This window comes from Artemia sp. Qi Xiang Cuo, chromosome 4 (genome assembly GCF_049724085.1).
Source record: "Artemia sp. Qi Xiang Cuo chromosome 4, ASM4972408v1, whole genome shotgun sequence".
NCBI classification, from domain to species: Eukaryota; Metazoa; Arthropoda; class Branchiopoda; order Anostraca; family Artemiidae; genus Artemia; species Artemia sp. Qi Xiang Cuo.
In genome coordinates this window covers 18,485,300-18,503,834 of record NC_142797.1, presented here as the reverse complement: position 1 = coordinate 18,503,834, position 18,535 = coordinate 18,485,300, and the positions used below count along the sequence as shown (strand labels likewise).

Sequence of the window (18,535 nt, the reverse complement as noted above, 5' to 3'; positions counted from 1 at the left end):
TGTTTTTTTTTTTACTTGTGCCCTCTTCAAAATCCTGAAACCCTTCTGAAATAAATTTATAATCACGTGTCTGGCTGGGACCCACTTAATTACAAAAAAGAAAAAAACAGTCAGATTCAGCCAACTACGACTGCATTTATTCCGAGGGATACCCAGCATCTCCAGTAGAAGGGCTAAGAATTGCGTGAAAAACCAACAAATTTTAACTTAAAAAATAAGAAAATTGGGAGAACATTGATAAAATATCAATATCTAGAGGGGGGGGGGGGCACAACAAAGGCTCTGCCAGCATGCATGCATCTTCGGAAATGCCCTAAGTTTTGGTGAATTCAGTGCCGACTCCTACATTTTTTACCAACAAAAATATTACACGTGTTAATTTTTTAAAGGGAGAAATGAAGTATTAAAAAAAGGTAAAAAAAAATGAATATTCCTCGAATAAAGAATTTCAGGAGATTTTCTTAGTCAATAGATGTTACTATTGTATTCTTTCTTTTTTTAGCGTAGTGGTAAGCTTTCAAAAGTACTTCCTGTTTAAGATCTATCAAAATATTTAAGATCTACCAAAATCTATCAAAGATTTGTAAAAGACATTTATTTACGACAATAGCAAGCAACAAAATAGACAGGACAAAGTAAGTTATTATTTTTGGAATGCCACAAGGTTCTATGCTGATTACAGATGCTCCACACCCTGGAAAAAAAGAGAAAAAATAAATTTCCTAAGAAATTATCTTCGAACTAAAAAAAAGACAAAGAAGTAAATATACAGTTTTGTCAATGTTATTTTACAGATATTACGTTTAACAGTTTATATGAAAGAATAGGAAGAATTATATGGAACATATAAAATTAGAGGAAAAGCGGCTTCAGGATATGGGGCAGACAACACATTCCCCTCCCCCGCACAAGTGTCGGTGTTAAGCCACAATATATTGCTAATACATGACTTCAGAAAAAAATAAAAAAAAGTTTAACCACACAATTTTTTTTTCTTTTTTTAGCCAATAGAGGTTCAAAAATTAATCGCCTAGTACAGAAAGCGATAATGTGACAAAAAGAAAATTCAGATTGCAAACATATAACCTATATTGAGTATACTCGACTATCTGAATTTAATGAAAAGTAATTTCAGCGACCATCGAGATTAACATCCAAGCCGGTAGTTAAACCTCGCCAAAAAAAAAAAAAAAAAAAAAAAAAAAAAAAAAAAAAAAAAACACAGTGAAAATGAAATTTTATGTTTTGAATTGGTTAAATGAAAGCTTGCCCATCCATATCAATCTTAGCAAAATAAGGACTTCAATTTTTTAAGTACGATCATGCTTCGCCAATAATAATTAGCCATACGGCTTCAATATATTTTTATTTATTTATTATTGTTAGTTTTTTTCCAAGAGCCACTTCATATGGAAGGACTAGTCGTATAAAGTTCGGCGGGGGCTTTTCCAGTTTTTCCAAATAGGAAAAACCCACGGCCCCGGGGCAAGGGCTGTAAGTTCTGTAAGTTATAACGTGAAACTTTGAGGAAATGCTGAGAGGGATTTCGAAGACAATCAAAACATAATATGTACAAGATGGTTGTCAAAATGGCGTATCAGCCACCCCCTTGCTCTTTTTAGATGCCCTCTCTCTTAAAAATTGATCAAAATTTTGGAAAAGCGATTTTGTTCAAAATAGTCAGAATCACAATTAAGCCTCCGGGGATGCATTACCCCCTCCCCCATAGCTCTGGGACAAGAATTGTAAATTTTGCAATTTATCCATTTTTTACATGCAGGATTTATTATTGGGAAAAGGGGAAATGTTGGATTCTGCGTGTGTTCGAAAAGGCTAAGGGTATTAATACGAACTTCGGGGAAAGTTGATGGGTATGGTAAACTAAATCAAAGGACATTATGCACAACCAGTTTATCAAAAAGGCGTAACTACAACATGTTAAGAACGGCTATGGATATTAAGTTTAGACTTTCAGGGTCTCGTGAGGGGGATGTTTAAAAGGGGTCGGAGGGCATAGGCATTCCACGCCCTTTTTAGCTGCCCTCCCAACAAAGACATCTGATCAAAATTTGAAATAGCCATCTTCTCCAAAGGTCAGATAACTATGCCTTCGGGGATGACATAATCCCTACAGCCCCTTGGTCAAGCTTTGTAAGAAAGATAAAAAAAAAAAATAAAAAAAAAAATAAGGGCAGTGAAAATAAAAACTGATGTTTTGAACAGCTTACATGAAAGCTTACACAGCAATATCAGTCTTAAAAAAGGAAAAATAGGAACTTCAATTTTTAAAAAGCGCTCCAAAATTTACCGATAGTTTTGCTTCTTTTCACGGTTCAGCGTTGCAACACTGGCAAAAATGTGATACTGCCCTAAAAACTTCATATTTTTCAAACAACCAATGAAAAACCTTAAAAAATTGTGGTTTCCAGGTATAAATAAACCTAAGATGGTTTTGGAGGGGCAGTTCTTTTTATTTCCTTGGTCCTTTCAGAATGATATTTGTTTTCCCTGGCTTTTAACGTTAGATGCAAAAAAGCATATCAAAGAACGTGAGAAGTAGAAAATTGAAATTGCAAGAAATTGGTTGGAAAAGCTTGGATCAACACTAATCTATTTCCAAATAATGCGCATTAATACTATGTATTACAACATTGTATATTGATTTTACATATACTAAAGATTTATGTTCTAAATTTAGATTAAACTAAAGTTTTTATCCAAATTGACAGTGTATCCAAATTGATAGTGAACACGTGTGTTGTTGTTCCAGCGGCAATTTTCCAAACCTTTTCAAAAATCTCGATAAGCTCTGGAGAGTATCTTTAGTCTGACACGGTTTGTTGTCTAAAGTAAAAAAACACAATGGTTCAGTTAATTGCACATCACTTGCATAAGGTTAGATATAACACAGCTTTGAGGGAATTACAAGATATATTTATATGATTATTATATATTTACAAGATTATAAAGGAATTACAGATATATTTTGTTAAACTATCACTACATAGTGTCTTTTGATTTGTCTTACTGCCAAAATTTGAATAAATTTTAAGTTCCTTAATGATTTACAGTATACAAACACTTAGGTTGATGGGAGAAAAAAAAATTAGCACTCTCAATACAAAGTCTATCCCTTTCAAATGTACACAAAATCAGTTGGCGAATCTTTTATTTATACAGCAATTCACAATATTGCTTCAGATTGCTTGAAAATCACCAAGTGACATTTAAAGATTTTTATTTGGGCAACAATTTTCCAATATTTTTGAATCAAATAGAATCAAAAGGAAAAATAGAGACTGCCTTTCCCAACAGGGGATTCCCAACAGGGAAAAATTCCCTGTTCAAATTCCCAACAGGGAAAAATTCCCAACAGGGGAACTAAATTTATTTGGTGTTGTTTTTTCCTCTCCTGCAAATTGGACTGTTTTTTTTTATGTTATGACAAATAAAAACAGACCTTTGTAAATATATATTAGTGATACCAGTTGGTTTTAAGTTTGACTTCAGTATCATGCTCATTTTAATTTCCATTGGTTTGAGGCTTTATTTATCAATTCATAGTAATTTCCGCTCGTTTTAAAGGATAAAAAAGATAGAGCCATAGAGCCATTTAGGGCACATAGGGTGTCGAATCGACGTTTCAGTTGCTGGCTCTTTTTTTTATAAAGTGATAGGTAGCAAACCAGTCCCACAACCTTGTGGCAGCAGGAATCCAACCCCCTGGCCACATATTGACTAGCAGAGCAACCTCATCTACTATGACAACTCATCTACTGACAAGCAACCTCAATCTACTATGGTACCATAGCGTCTATTCATTTTAAGTTTAACTTATTACGTAATTTCTAGGTTTTAATGCATCCATTTACTCTTCCTTTGATTGTTTTTTGAAAAGTTTTTTTTTAAATAATGTCTAAAAAGGTTCGCGCTACTTCCGAAACGTAAAGTAGCTTGGTAAAAAAAAAAGAAAGCAGTTTTGCGTGCCAATGCGATAGATCCACTACAGGCCTCCCGTTAGACTTTTCGTGAAAAATATGAACTTTTGACCATAAAAATATGAACTTTATGAACTTTTGAATGCGCTTTTTATGAACCAATCATGATCCTAAATTTACGATATGTGCACCTCATAAACTGTCTGTGGACACAAAAAGCGTCAGTTAGTGTTTTCATTACTTGTGCGCATATTCTTTTTGTTTTTTTTTTTTCACGAGTTTTTCAATACAACAGTACAAAGTACATCACTACAAAATACTCCACTCTACTTGTTCCTTTTGGCAAAATATGACCAAATTAAGGACGACTTTCGTTTATTTAGCCCTGCTCCGTATCAGATCAACCTCTCTGGCTGCTTTATCTTCTTCGCGCATCTTCGATCATGCTTTGTGCGAGGCTTATTTCTACAATATCTTTGGCATCTGTAGCTTTTTTCAGCTTCTCATTAGCTTCTTGAAGAAGCCTTTCTGCTACTTGTCTCTTCTCCTTTTCAACTGACTTCTTCTCAATCCAATCTTTTTCCAGGTTTTCAATGATCTTCTTTTCAGATAACATCCTTTTTATTCCCCTCTTCTTCTCTTCTTCTTCTTTCCTAATGGACTCCTCTTCGGCCTGTCTAGATCACTCATCTTCCAGGTACAGTTTATAGCTCTGGCATGCATTTCACCCCGAATTCGACAGCTCTCTGGCAATAGGGACTAACTCGGGCCTGTTCTCAAACTTCTTTAAAGCGTCAGAGACTATCAGTCTAGCATTGAGCATTTTCACATTCATCGATGATTTTTCCTCGGTCATGATCCGTCCTGACCGAGAAAAATCACGTTCAATGTCAGCGTTCCCATGCGACATGCAGAGAGCTGCTTTTATTTTTTTTGAAACAAGGGGATATTTTGTCTGTCCTTGATAGTTTTTCAGACTAAAAACCGAGTTCCATGAAACATCAATCCTCAATGAAGCCATGCTCTTAGCCAAACTTGGTTCCAGCTGGAGCAAGTTCCATTTGTCATTGGCAGCTTCAGTTTTCACAAGGAAACGCATAAATCCAACGATCTTCACGAAGTCGCTTGTTCTTGTCTCCGGATTCGAATCATCCAGCCGCAGGCATCGGAAATGCTGAAGGGCACATTGACCTAGTGATTTATCTTCAATATAGCGCCAAGCGGTCAGGTAAACGGTTCTGGCACTACTGCTGAAGTTCAGAGCATCACCTTTTTGTACCTTCGATAGGTATTCTTCAACGATGTCAGCGCATGCCACTTTATTGGATGGAAGAAAATCCCCGCTTGAACAGAAGAGCTCAGAAAGTTTTTTTTTCCTTCTGAAAAAAAAGCATTCAAAGCATTTTGCTTGACAAAACGGCTGGCGGTCATCATTACTAATCGACGCATTTCGTTATACAGAATGTGGATCGGTGGTTCTTCACGTTGAAACAACTCTGTGAACTGAGCAAATAGCTTTCCGAAAGATATGACAAACAGGACTAATGCTTTGGCTGTGGTATACTTGAAACTGCTAGATATATTTTGGTCTCTGCTGGACTTCATCAATTCTGGTCTTTTCTTAGGGATGAATTTCAGGAAATACTCATCGAGAGCATCCTATTGCTCATCAAGTCTCTCAGCTGAAACAACGAAGGTTAGCTATCGACTTGGAACATGTTTCAGAAAACAATGTGGAGGAAGCTCAACATCTCCACAAAACATGCAGTGTTACAGTTTGAAACGTTTTAAATAAAACTCTTGCATATTTGCTTTGCTTGTCCTTTATAAGAAAAGACTGCAACCGCAAGTGCTTTCCAGCTAATGGTAAGAAAAATATGAACTTTATGAAGCTTTTTTCTAAATTATGAACCCTTTATGAACCTAGGTTAAAAATATGAGTTTGTTCATAATTATGTACTCAGTGGGAGGCCTGCCACTACAACTAACAGACGAAGCACATTTTAACCATACCAAGAGTCAAATTACTCCCTACCAAGCTGATGAGCCCGCTGTCACACAGTTTTTGCCCCCTATGCCAACTAATTTGCATGTTGGGACTAAAGAAAGGCTTCTTTCCGAATTGCCCTCCTAGTTATTTGAGTTCATTATATAATAAAACATTGTCTTCCGCTCACTTATATATAGTTTTTATTTGGGGGGAGGGGATTACCAAAAGCTCTGAGGAAAAATAAAAGGCATGCTTTAAAACCAATCTTTGAGCAACTGACGATTTGCAGCATTTACAGCCCTTAATCAACGGAGAGTGAGGGCCATGCAATACCCAGAGGCGTACTAACTGAACCTTTCAACTATTTTGAACAGATTACCTGTCTCAGCATCTTGATCAAAGGTCGCGGACAGGGAGGGGGGGGGCTGAAAAAGGGACGGAAGCAGGGCTTGCTGTCATTCAATCACATTTCACTCTTTAAAAGGGAACTAGAACTTCCGTTTCCAAATTATTGAGCCCTCTACCAAATTCCTAAGACCACCCCTTTCATATGAAGTGGTTGGAGAAAAAATATATCATTTAAGCCAAATGGCTCTTTGCTATAAGTAATCCTATGCCTCTGACTACCCAAAAATGAACGATTTTATTAACATTATTCCGAAATTAAGACAAGGGCTTAATACAAACAATGTACTAAAACCTTTCATTTTTAATGTATATCGGCTACCATTAGGGTACAAGCCATTTTTAAATTAAAACTTTGCATTCATTTAAACCTCTACAGATGAATAGTCTTGCAAAAACCCTACTTTTTTGCTGCTAAGATGACCCAAACCCTTGTCATTACCACCAGTTGGTAGACAATCAGTCCTGCCCACAAATAAGAAGCAGCTTTTTTACAAGTCCCCATGACAAAACGACAGTTATTGGAGGATCTGTCATGAACCAAGGACATCATATTACTATTATTAGTGTCCAAATTTTTGTACAAAAGCCCATTCACAATAGGAGTTAACAACGAAAAAAAACCCCTGAAAAGCCCAAGATGATTTGGATTTCTCATAAGCAGGATTTGTATGATTGATAAAAGCAATGAGAACCCAGAAAATGATGAAAGGCTTCTTGTTTGACATGTATTTGAAAACTAATTCATCAAATAACATGAAAAACTCCAATTGGTCTCTTAGAAAAATAATTAACTCCCTTTAGCATAGTTCACCACATCACAGATATAATTATGAAAGCGACATTAAGACAATTAGCCGCATGACTACAGACAAAAAAAGCACTTTTGCCCAAAGGGGCACAGTAGTACACATATTTGTGTTTCTTGTTTAACCAGCCTCTGATAAGCATATTAAAATAGCCCTAGTTGCTTTATAATCATAAAGATACGTTTACAATAAATAGAATCTGAATGATTTTAGAAAATTTAAGAGTATCCAAATGAACCTTAAATCTAAAATTTAATAAATTAGAATTAAGCTTATTTTTGAGTTTGTCATTTTATTCTAATGCTAAACAGGTAGTGGTTCTAGCAGTTTTTTTTACTCCCATTAAGATTGATTTTTAAGTGAGATTAAGAGTGATAAAGATAGGGTGAGCTTTTAAGGTATCGAATTCCCCTAACCCCACTTTAAAGTGCCAAAGATTGCTCTTTCATTCCTTTCCCCGTGCTATTCCAAATGTATTTTGGCACAGAATACAAAAAAAGGAATAACTAATTTTTAAGACAAAACCGGCTAAGCACGAAAAAACGAAAAACAAATTCAAGAAGAAAAACGAGGATAGTTCCAACAAGCGAAAATTATTATTTATCCTTTTTTCGGAATATATGGTTCATTCTTCTTTGTAATATGTTTTTCCATTTTGCAAAGAAGAGAATGCTTCTATATAATTTTTGTATCAATTTTATGAGACTAATGAAACATTCCAGAAATAATAAAGATCAATTATTGGCACAGAATATCATTAAAAAGTATTTCTGAACGTTTCACAATGCAATTTAAATATTTTTCCTTAAAAACAATGAATGTCACTAAATGGGGGGCAAAATGGACATAGGCTACCCAAAGGCACAAATGTAGGGACTTATTTTGGAGGCATTTCGAAGAGAGAGGGGAGGCTCAAAGGCTCTCTATTTTTGCGTCTGATTCTACAGCTATATGCTCAAAGTCGTCTAAGGCAAAATAAAAACAACAACAGGTAAATCAAAAGAGAAATTCTAATTTTAGTTTTAAAGATGGCATTTTATTGTAAGTCTTAAATTATTTATACAAGTGTTTTCCTGGGGATTATGTCTAAAGCAACGAGATATGACCTAACAATATTTTGATTTTCACAAGCATGTTCTTTATTATTAAATAATTGCAAATATTTTTAATAGGTATGTGTTCTATACCTATTAAAAATATTCATGATATGTGTTCTACACAGAGAAGAAAGATTCATGAAGATGAACTAAAATAGCTGTATGTAGTGTCTATAGCATTCTATGATCTCTACAGAAGATTTTCAGTATTTGGACATTTGTGCTAACTAAAAGACACTAAAATAAAACTTACCCCCCATTCCTTGTATACTAACAACATAGTTGAGTTATGCAACACCGGGCCAATTAATGGATTCATTTGACACATGTAGGCGCACAACCAGCTACAAAAAAAGAGACAATTTCAGTCAATCAAATTTTTTTTTACTTTTACCATCTCTCTTTATCTTTTTTATTTTAGGAAGCTCTTTTAAAGGCATAACCAAAATTATAGCTTATAATTGATGCTTCTTCCCGCCACAAGCATTTCTTACTTTTTAGACAGAGTGTCAATAAATTATTAAGATTGCTTTTCTTATCAACAACGAAGTTGAAGCTATCCAGGCATGTTAGATCTATACAAATGAACTTAAAAAAATGGTTTAGTTAAACGCCTTAGAAAAAAGCTACAGTTCGAATTATACAGTAACTTTAACGACCTGATTTTGCTGCATCATAGCTGGAAACAGCTCAATTAATAACTTATTGGCTACAATTAACTTCAAGGTTGGAGTGGTTTACCTTGCTTAGCCTTCACAAAGGGTCAAGAATGTTTCAACTCAAAATATTCTGTATATTTTGTCTCGTCCTAAAACATTTTGCAAAAAAAAAAAAAAAAAAAAAAAAAAAAAAAAAATCAAAAGTAAATAGCCTATCTTTTTTGTAATAAATAGAATTTGATAAAAACTTCAATCATCTATTTAAGATGGTGCTTGTTTTCAAAATAACAGACTAGACAAAAACAAAATTATACTCTACTTTGCACATCAGTAAGAAAGAAACAGAAGCAGAAAGAGGGAGACCATGAGAGAGAGAAAGAGAGAGAGGGGAAATAGGGAGAGAGAGAGAGGGGAGGGAGAGATAGATAGATAGAGAGAGAGAGAGAGAGAGAAAGAGAGAGCCTTAATGAACCAGTGACAGATTAAGGAGGAGGGCTGACTTCCCACTGCCCTAGGTGCATCTTGTCCATACTAGGCCCAAAAATTACAAGACACTCATTCTGTTTCAAATATCAAAAAGATCCGTAATATCCAGGATTTGTATATCCTTTGACTTTGAAATAGTAAAAGGATTTAAAAAATACAAAAGTTTTGAAGGTCCTGCTCCCATACAGTGGTTCTGTTTTGTTCTCAATCACAATATTGTGCTATAATGTAAATGAAGAGCTTAAAACATAAGGAAGCTGAATAAAAAAAAAAGGTAGGTTTATCACATGAAAGCAAATAGCAATGCTAACACACATCGATAAATCCCAGGTAATTTCTTTAGATATCTGGTTTTAAAACATTTCAACAGAAAAACTGGAAACACTATAAATAAAAAGAAACACACTGAGGTATGTATAAAAACACATTCATTGTTGAAACACCTAGATAAAAAGAGATACACATTTTAAAGTAGAGTCTATGCATAGAAGCATAAGATAGACTTTGGCATATAGAGTGAGGATCTCTCTCCCTCACTTGGATAATTGATGTTCTTTTAAGCCTTGATAATGTTCTTTACTTTCATTTGAAAAAAAATTGTTTCTTAGTTTTATTTAATTAATATAAAACTGGACATGAAAACCTAAATATAACAATGCTAATAAACATTACTCACAAGATCCAGACACAAGCTCCAGTTGTTATCAAAACAGTCTGCGTGATCCTAAAATAAAAATAAATAAACAAATATAATCAGTACAGGTACAGTACACAGCACATCGTCATATGGGTAAAGATCATGACTAAATATCTATTAGGAAGAGCAGCAAAAGTCTTGTTTTATAACATATACTATGGCACCAGATATTTCCAGGGCTGGGCTTAGGTTTTTATCAGGTGGAAATGAGGGCACATATAGACTATGCCACCCCCTGCTGCACCATCAATAGCCTACAGCAAATATTACAATTTTTGCCCATAAATATCACTATTTTAGCTTGTTTAACCACCCAAGGCATTAACCCCCCCCCCATATCCAGCCCTGGCTAAGTCATGGGCAGGTACGTCCACATGAATTATTTTGGCAGGGAGGGGGACAATAGTTACCCCTTGTAGTTTGCATTTAGTATAAGTTTGACTTGATTATTCATCCTAATTTCTATTCCATTTGCGCTTCATTCATTCATTTATAACAGTTTATGTTCATTTTAAGCTTGAATTAACATATGACTGAATCTCTGTTTGTTTTAATGAGAAAGTTTTACTATTAGTTAGATTCAAAAGAATTTTAATTTTTTTTTCAGTCTGTCTACTCAGGAACTAAAATGTTAAATTGTAATTTAAATTTCGGGCAACAATTGAACATTCCCCCATAGCTTTGTGCAATATTTTTAAGCCTTATATTTCATACTAAAACGAAGAAGAAGAAATAAGAATTCCATTATTTTTTTGGTTAGTTTGTATATAGCCTAGGGCAATATGAGACCATTACAGGGGGCTGGGGATGAATTGTCCAAGACACAAAAAAAACAAAAAAATGAACAAGAAATCAGTAATCTAAAACTGTCTCTCTTTGTATTCTAGCATGTCTCCTTCTGTAGAACTGCTATTATAGACCTTTTCTAACAACAGATGACAAAAAGTGGTAGGCCTACTGCTAAAGTCCCTATTTTTGGCTCTTTTCAATATAATAGTTATTCCCTAGACAAAACACTACCCCCCACCCTTTTGATGGTGCCATATATAGTGATGAACACTATACTTCTTTTTTATTTATCATTCCATGAAGAATAATGTATTCTTAGTTACAATGGGTTTGCTGAGTTCCTGACTTGTGAAAAACACTCTTTCTAAGCAATTTCAATAGAAATAATTAGGATAAAATTCTAGTTTAGCTACTTTTTGCTATCTTGAAGAGGGGTTAGGAAAATGAAACTTTCAGTAGTGAGTCCAGGGCCAAAAATATACTCAAGAAAGATATTGCCAAGCTTCTATGTTAACCCTCTTCTGATGTCTAAGTTTTAGAAATTAGCCTACTTGACAGGTTTTGAAAACCTATTGAAATTTTTACAAAACAATATTTTATCTTAATTTTCAGTTATTAGTTTCTTTTTCTCTGGTTTTAGCTCTGAAAATGCAATTCCTATTATTTGAGTAGAATTTTAAGCCATATCAATGGGCTTTCCCTAAATTTAGGAAATATATTTGCAGATCTTCAAAACCTCATAAACTGAGATTGAGCAAAGTTGTGAAGCCAAAAACAGTTTTGTTGAACTTTATTTAAGCAGAAGATCTATTTTGCAAGGTTTCACTTTTATAACACAAAGATTTTTAAAGGGCATCAAAGGCCAGGAATCTTTAGAGAGAGAAAGAGTGGAGGTAGGTATTTCAAAATACCTTCACAGGACATAGTTTGTTCTGTAGACCCATCCCTGAAAGTTTTGGGTAATGTTTACATTAACAGACTATTCAGGTAGCAAAGGAACAAACTTACCTTTAGAGTCAGAATTACATCCAGGATCTAATTTAACGTTCATTTGTCTCGGAAATGAGCTTCACCCCCCCCCCCTATGTATACCAATTCAGGGTATATATTTACACATTGGGAGGGAGGGATAAAGTTCATTTCTGATGCAAATACATGTTACATTTGGATTCAGGATGCAATTCTGACATTAGAGGTAAGTTTGAAGTTTATCCCCGCCCCCTAATGTGACTATATATACCCTGAATTGGTACATATAGGAGTGAGGGTACAATTCATTGCTGAAGCAAATGAATGTTAAATTTGGATTTAGGATGTAATTCTGACTCTAGAGGTAAGTTTATTTCTTAGCTACCTGAATAGTCTGTTATTATAAACATTACCAAAAGTTTAATTGTCCTAAACTAATCCCTTTACAAGATAATAAAAAGTAGATAAACTAGAATTTTACCATAATTAGAATTAGGTGTTACTTTAGGGTCTATTCAAGGGCTTTAAATTGGGTCCTGAAATTTGCCTACATGACAGGTTGAAATTTTGACAAAACAACATTTTAAATTTTCAGTTATCAGTTTCTTATTCTCTGGCTTTAGTTCTAAAAATGCAATTCCTGTTATTTGAGTAGAATTTTTAGCCATGTCAATTTTTTTTTCTTCATAATTTAGGAAATGTATTAGCATATCTTTAAAACCTTATAAATTGGGATTGAGCAAAGTTGTGAAGCTGAAAACAATTTTGTTATACTTCATTTAACCAGAAGATCTATTTTGCAAGGTTTCACCTTTAGAACATGCCGAGTTTTAAAGGTCATCAAAGGTCAGGATCCTGGAAAAGGAGTGGAGGTAGGTATTTCAAAATACCTTACCAGGACATACTTTAGCCAGTAGATCCATCCCTGGAAGTTTCATTTTCCTAACCTAACCCCTTTCCAAGATAGTCAAAAGTAGCTAAAGTAGAATTTTACCAGGATTTGTGAGTGAAATGATTATTATATAACCTAGGTCTGTATATTCAGAAATAGCATAAAAAATACATTGAGGGTAAGTTGTAATCCATACATAGAAAAACAGTTTTATTGACTCTATTAGGTACAAGATATCAAAATTCACATCTATTCACATTTAACGCCAGTGACTGACTAACTATTTCATTCAATGGAGCACAGTTCGCCACCAAGGCTTACATCTGGTTCAGAGTTCAAGGTTATTCATTAAACTTACAGAATATATAATAAGTTGACAAGTGAGTTTAGATAAAATCACATTCCTCCTCCCTTAGACACACAGGTAAGGTAACACTCTATTCTAGTTTCACCACATATCCTACAAACGCTTCACTTCCTCAGCATGAACACAAATCCAACTCACTCTTGATTTGATGGTAGATGTCAGGCTAGAAGAAAAAAGTAAGCAAAATCTTTTCTGTTGTGCAAACAGCCTTGATGACCAACTTTGGGGAAGTTCAAAGCAAACAATGAGATTGCATGATTAGCCGACTACGGTATTCTTCTGGCACCATCAGTTAGAAATGAGTTGAACCATCCTTCCTTTTGGTACGCCGATATAAAAGACCGTCCCGAAGCTCAAAATGGGCTCCCTTTTCATCTGCTGGGTTAGTGACTTGTAAGTTGAAAAATGGACAAGTTCAATATCCTTCTGCTGACTTTCCTTGAAGTCTGGGAGTCAATTGGTCTTTCCTTTGAGGACCTTCTTCAAGAATACAGGCAAGGCTTTGGTACTCATCTATAAAGATACAAAACAAGCATTAATTTTTTTCTATTTACAGCAGACAGGACAATGCATAAGCATTCCCATTTTCTAGCCCACTCTGACTCAGGACAGGGACAGAAGTGAGTGCAGTCTTCAGGACCTCAAAGGCTACTCTCTGCTTCTGAGACAATGTAAAGTGGTTTGTATTTTGTTTCTGAAGAAGATCCATCAGCAGTGATGCAACCAAAGAGAAATTGCAGACAAACCTCTGGTAATACACAGTGATACCAAGGAATGACCTCACTTTTTGGTGATGGGCTCTGGAAAGTTCTTCACAGCCTCAATCTTGCTTTCAAGCAGTGTGATTTTGCCAATTCCCACTTTGTGGCCACATATAAAGAACTTTGTCCAGTCCAAACTTGCATTTGTCAGGATGGATGTTAAGACCAGCAGCTGCTATCCTTCCCAAAACCTCCTTTAAATGTTGCTTGTGATCTTCCCAAGTATCAGATAATATTATAAGGTTGTCCAGGTACACCCTTGCAAAGCAATGACATCCAGTCAAAATCTTATTCATGGCATGCTGGAAGGTTGCTGGTGCCCTATAAACACCAAAAGGAAGGACTCTGAACTCATAGAATCCAGACTTCGTTTGGAAGGCTGTCTTTTCTATGCTGTCTGGCGTAAGTTCTACTTGCCAATAGCCTTTGGTAAGATCTAAAACACTGAAGACCTTTTTGTTACCTACTTCCTTCAGCAACTCATCTATATGGGGAGGGGGTAGGAATCAAACTTAACTACCCAATAAACCTTGGAAGTCCAAACAGAAACAAATGCTTCCATCTGCTTGTTGCCACCTCTGTGGTATCCTGTAGGGTTTCTGATGCACAGGATGGGCATTTCCTGTATCAATGTGGTGTCTGACCACTGATGTTCTTCTGCAAATTTTAGAGAAGAACTTTCTAAATCCCATTAGTATCCCAAAAAATCCCTTCTTTCTCTTTTCTGTAAGGTGATAGTGCATCTGTAACAATTTGGATGTCATCCTGGTTATCAGAATTATCTGTCTGGTCAACCATAGGCATACTCGGAGCTTCATGAGAAAAGAGAAGAAAATCTGTTGGCCTACTTTCTTCCTTCCAGGAAGTTCACAGTACTGACTTTCAAGATATCCTGAAGGGTCCTTGCCATCTGGTTTCCAATTTATGAGTTCCAGTTGGCAGAAGGTTGAGGACCTCATTGTCCATTACAGATCTTGTGGCTTGGCATTCTAGTTGCATTGGGTTTTCTGCCTTTTGGATGCTTCCAGAAGATTTGTATGGACTTCTTCTAAGATCTGGGGCAGTCATTCTTGCATGGACAAGAGCTCATGTATGGGTCTAATGGTAAAGTTTCCAGTATCTTCCCATTGTTCCTTGATGACGTCCAATGGGCCTCTTGGGCTTTGCCCATAAAGAAGCTCAAAGGGACTAAACTTGGTCAAGGAGTTTCTCAATAAGCAAACAAAATGTAGGGGATAAAGCAATCCCAGTCTCTTGGGTTGTCCATGACAAACTTCTTCAAAAGCCAAACAAGCATTCTATTTAAGTTTTCAACCAGGTCATCTGTTCGTGGATGAAAGGGTGACGTCCGTATAGGTTTTAATCCGTGAATTTTGTACATCTTAAGTAAGCTCTTAGCAACAAAATTTGAACCCTAGTCTGTCAGGATCTCTTCTGGAACACCAACCTGACAGAAGTACTTCTCAAATACTTCTGCAATTTTCCTGGCATTCATTGATCTCAAGGGTATTGCCTCGGGGTAACGAGTGCAATAATCCAATATAACCAAGAGGAATCAATGCCTGATCTGAGATGGTACAAGTAGTCCCATAATATCTGCTGCAATCCTCCTGAAAGGCTCTTCAATGACAGGCAGTCCTAACAAGGGGACCCATTCTTTTGGATTCAGCCGTGCAACTAGCTGGCAGGGCTCACAGGTACATACAAACCATTTGTACATAGTTTGCTGGCATGGAGCATCTCAACTACTGGATCCTGTTGTTTCTTATTGAGCATTCACAGGCTTGTTTGCAAGTTTAACTTGTTGTGCTTGCTTTGGAGCCAACCCTTTCCTTGAGGACTGATGTGAGCTTCCTTTCAATCATTCACTTCTGTCATCTTTGCAGGCTAGACAGAAGTTATCAGCAACCTTGCAGACACCACCAAGACCACACCTACCACCAGTTTTCTAAGGATAATCTTTGTTGTTCTCACCCCATCTGTTGTCATGATTGATCAGTAGTTGGTGGTGTCAAACCATTTCATCAGCAGCTACTCTAGCTTCTTACCATAGTCAGTAATTGACTGGTCTGCTTCCTTCTGGGTCATATGGAATAACTGGAGATAGATTTCAGAAGTCACTTGAAATCTTCTCAGAATAGCTTCTTATACAAGATTGTAGTCTGACCTATCAGCTGTCAGAATGATTGTAGTAGCTTCTGCAGGTTTGCCTGTCAGCAAGGCCTGGGGTCTAACTGCCAATGTAGCATGACTCCAGTTATTTTGGGTAGCAGTTCACTTGAAAGTTGTGAGATATGCATTGATATCCATACAATCAGTAAACTTGACAATCTGGATTGTAGTATTCTCAGATGTAACTGGTGCATTCTGAATGGTGGACTGATTCATCTGTACAGCTTGAACAAGAGGAGTAAATTGCAGAGTCAACAATTCCAGCTGCTGTTGCATCTGCCATTGGTTTGTCTCCCTTTCTTGCTCTAGTTCCACCTGAATCATTTCCATGCTCACCTCTTTTGGAGGCATGAAACATGACCATCAACATCCTTCATCCATTTCCTTGGTCTTGTCCTTAGCTAGGTGTTGTTCTGCCTGTGTCTGTGACCTCATGTGCACTTTAACCTTATCCTGCCCCTTCAGGCTCATACAGCTACAAACTTGGCTGTTGGTGAGATACAGGCTTTTCCAAAGCACTATGAAGCACCTGCAATGTGTTATGAAAGCATGCCCAAATGTACTATGAAGCACCTACAATGTGCTTTGAAGCATGAGCAATGTGCTATGAAGCACCTGCAATGTGCTACAAAAGCATACCCTAATGTGCTATGAAGCACCACTTGCACACTGGTACCCTGATACAACTGGGGGGGGGGGGGCTCCAACCTTGTTCACCAAGAGCATGCAGTAAATGCAAAACTAGCTACTGACAAAAATCAATGATCAGTCTTTAAATTCATGCTGCTAATCCAGCACCATCTCCCCTAGCAAAAATAGTTTAATGTAGACATGCCTTAATGTGGTAAAATGTTTAACTTTTTCTAGTTTTTTTTTTTTGATTATTTCAACTAGATATCAAAACTGAAGCACAAACAGATTGTGAATATTTTTCAGCTTATAAATAGAGGAAAATTTAAGACAAAACTAGGGCAAAGCCCAGGTTACTGCAAATTATTTGTTACTAATGTTTCACACAATCCCCAAATCAGAGATATTTCAATAAAACAACATTTTGATGTAAAAAAAAAAAATTGGTTCTTTACCTTAATCTATGCTATAATTCAATCAGGCAAAAATCTAAGTTTCACCATTTCACTGTATATTAAGTTAACAATTCCAGTTCTAACACCACTTATGCTGTAATCTGTACACAGAAAACAGTTTTATTAACTCTATTCAGTACAACATATATTAATTCACATTTATTCACCTTTAATGCCAGTAACTAACTAACTATTTCATTCAATGGAGCACAGTTCACCACCAAGGCTTACATCTGGTTCAGAGTTCAAGGTTATTCATTAAACTTACAGAATATATAATAAGTTGACAAGTGAGTTTAGATAAAATTACCACAGGGTACTTTTGTAGAAAGTAGTAAGCATGCAAAAAGTGAAGTTTTGTTAATGCTAATGAAATAAAACAAAATAGGATGCAAATATAATAGTCCCGAAACAAATTTGGGCTATATATTTGCACATTACTGGGGGGGGGTAAAGCGTAGCATATATTAAATGCATAACCTAACCTAATCAACCCAACTTGGGTACCTTTTAGTCCCCCTAAACCCCAAGAAACTAAAGTCTAAATATAGTTCCTGGAGTGAGAAACCCTTTGTAATGCCTATCTTTATACAGTGTCTTGCATAAGCACTGGGTTTTATCCTATATGATCTTCAATACAATAGTCATGCACTTACCATTTTCTGCAAAAGTACTGCATTGAGTAGTGTGTCCACTTGTCCCTGTGTAATTATCTCTAAATTTACCATAGGCTACAGCTGCTTGTCCTTCCCATAACTTTGGTTGAACCGAAGAATTGGTCTTCATTCCAGTAGCCTATTTTTTTTAAGCCTCAAAAACTGGGGAGGGGGGCTAGCTGTGCAAAATTACAATTGTGACAATTTTTAAGTCAATTAAGTACCTTAGGAGTGTAAAAATATAAAATACAAGGAACTAAATGTCAAATTTCAGAAAAAAGGGAGGGGCAGCTGCCCCCCACTTTCCCAGGCCTGAAACCACCACTACCTTACATATGGGCTGTTTCTTTGCCCAGGCCCTCATGAGGCAATGACCTTGCTTTGCTTGGATACTGCATGATTTTTGCCTTCCTGTTCTCATGAGGCCTAGATAGGCTATCATTGGCAGCTTGGGCTTTTGCTCAATATTTTACCACGTTTTATCCACCATTAGGTAGCCTACATTGTCTGAATGAAACTAGCCTATCCTAAGGGACAAAGCATTAGTGATGATAGGAAATCCTAGAAGCCTACAGGTAATTTAATATATAAAGGAAGCAAAATATACCCCTGATTCTGTCCTTTAGGCACAAACCAGGGTAAAACAGCACCAACGATTAAGCAAATGCCTGTCATAACAGCAATTGGAACTGCTGAAGCACCCATTATTTACAGTTTTAAAGTTTTTGCGTGAATTTGCAAGGTTATCTCGTGATTTAGGCTG

The 18,535-nt window shown here is 36.1% G+C and overlaps 1 protein-coding gene across 1 annotated transcript; it reads right to left on the bottom strand.

Annotated features, from left to right (window-relative positions):
- Positions 1 to 578: 578 nt before the first annotated feature.
- On the bottom strand, positions 579 to 18,535 carry LOC148952848 (V-type proton ATPase subunit e 1-like). The gene is made up of 4 exons (XM_089087445.1): positions 18,380 to 18,535; positions 10,061 to 10,108; positions 8,493 to 8,583; positions 579 to 694 (listed from the first exon to the last, which is right to left on the bottom strand). The coding sequence occupies exons 1-4, from the start codon at positions 18,475 to 18,477 to the stop codon at positions 677 to 679; spliced, it is 255 nt and encodes an 84-aa protein (XP_088943571.1). The 5' UTR covers positions 18,478 to 18,535; the 3' UTR covers positions 579 to 676.

Bases quoted from the DNA above. Each gene is read 5' to 3' on its own strand.
- LOC148952848 (XM_089087445.1), bottom strand. From the start codon at position 18,477: ATGGGTGCTTCAGCAGTTCCAATTGCTGTTATGACAGGCATTTGCTTA. The intron at 10,109-18,379 runs GTATATTTTGCT...TTTTTATTTTAG, and splicing joins CCTAAAGGACAGAATCAGGG to GATCACGCAGACTGTTTTGA. The intron at 8,584-10,060 runs GTGAGTAATGTT...CTTTTTTTGTAG, and splicing joins GGAGCTTGTGTCTGGATCTT to CTGGTTGTGCGCCTACATGT.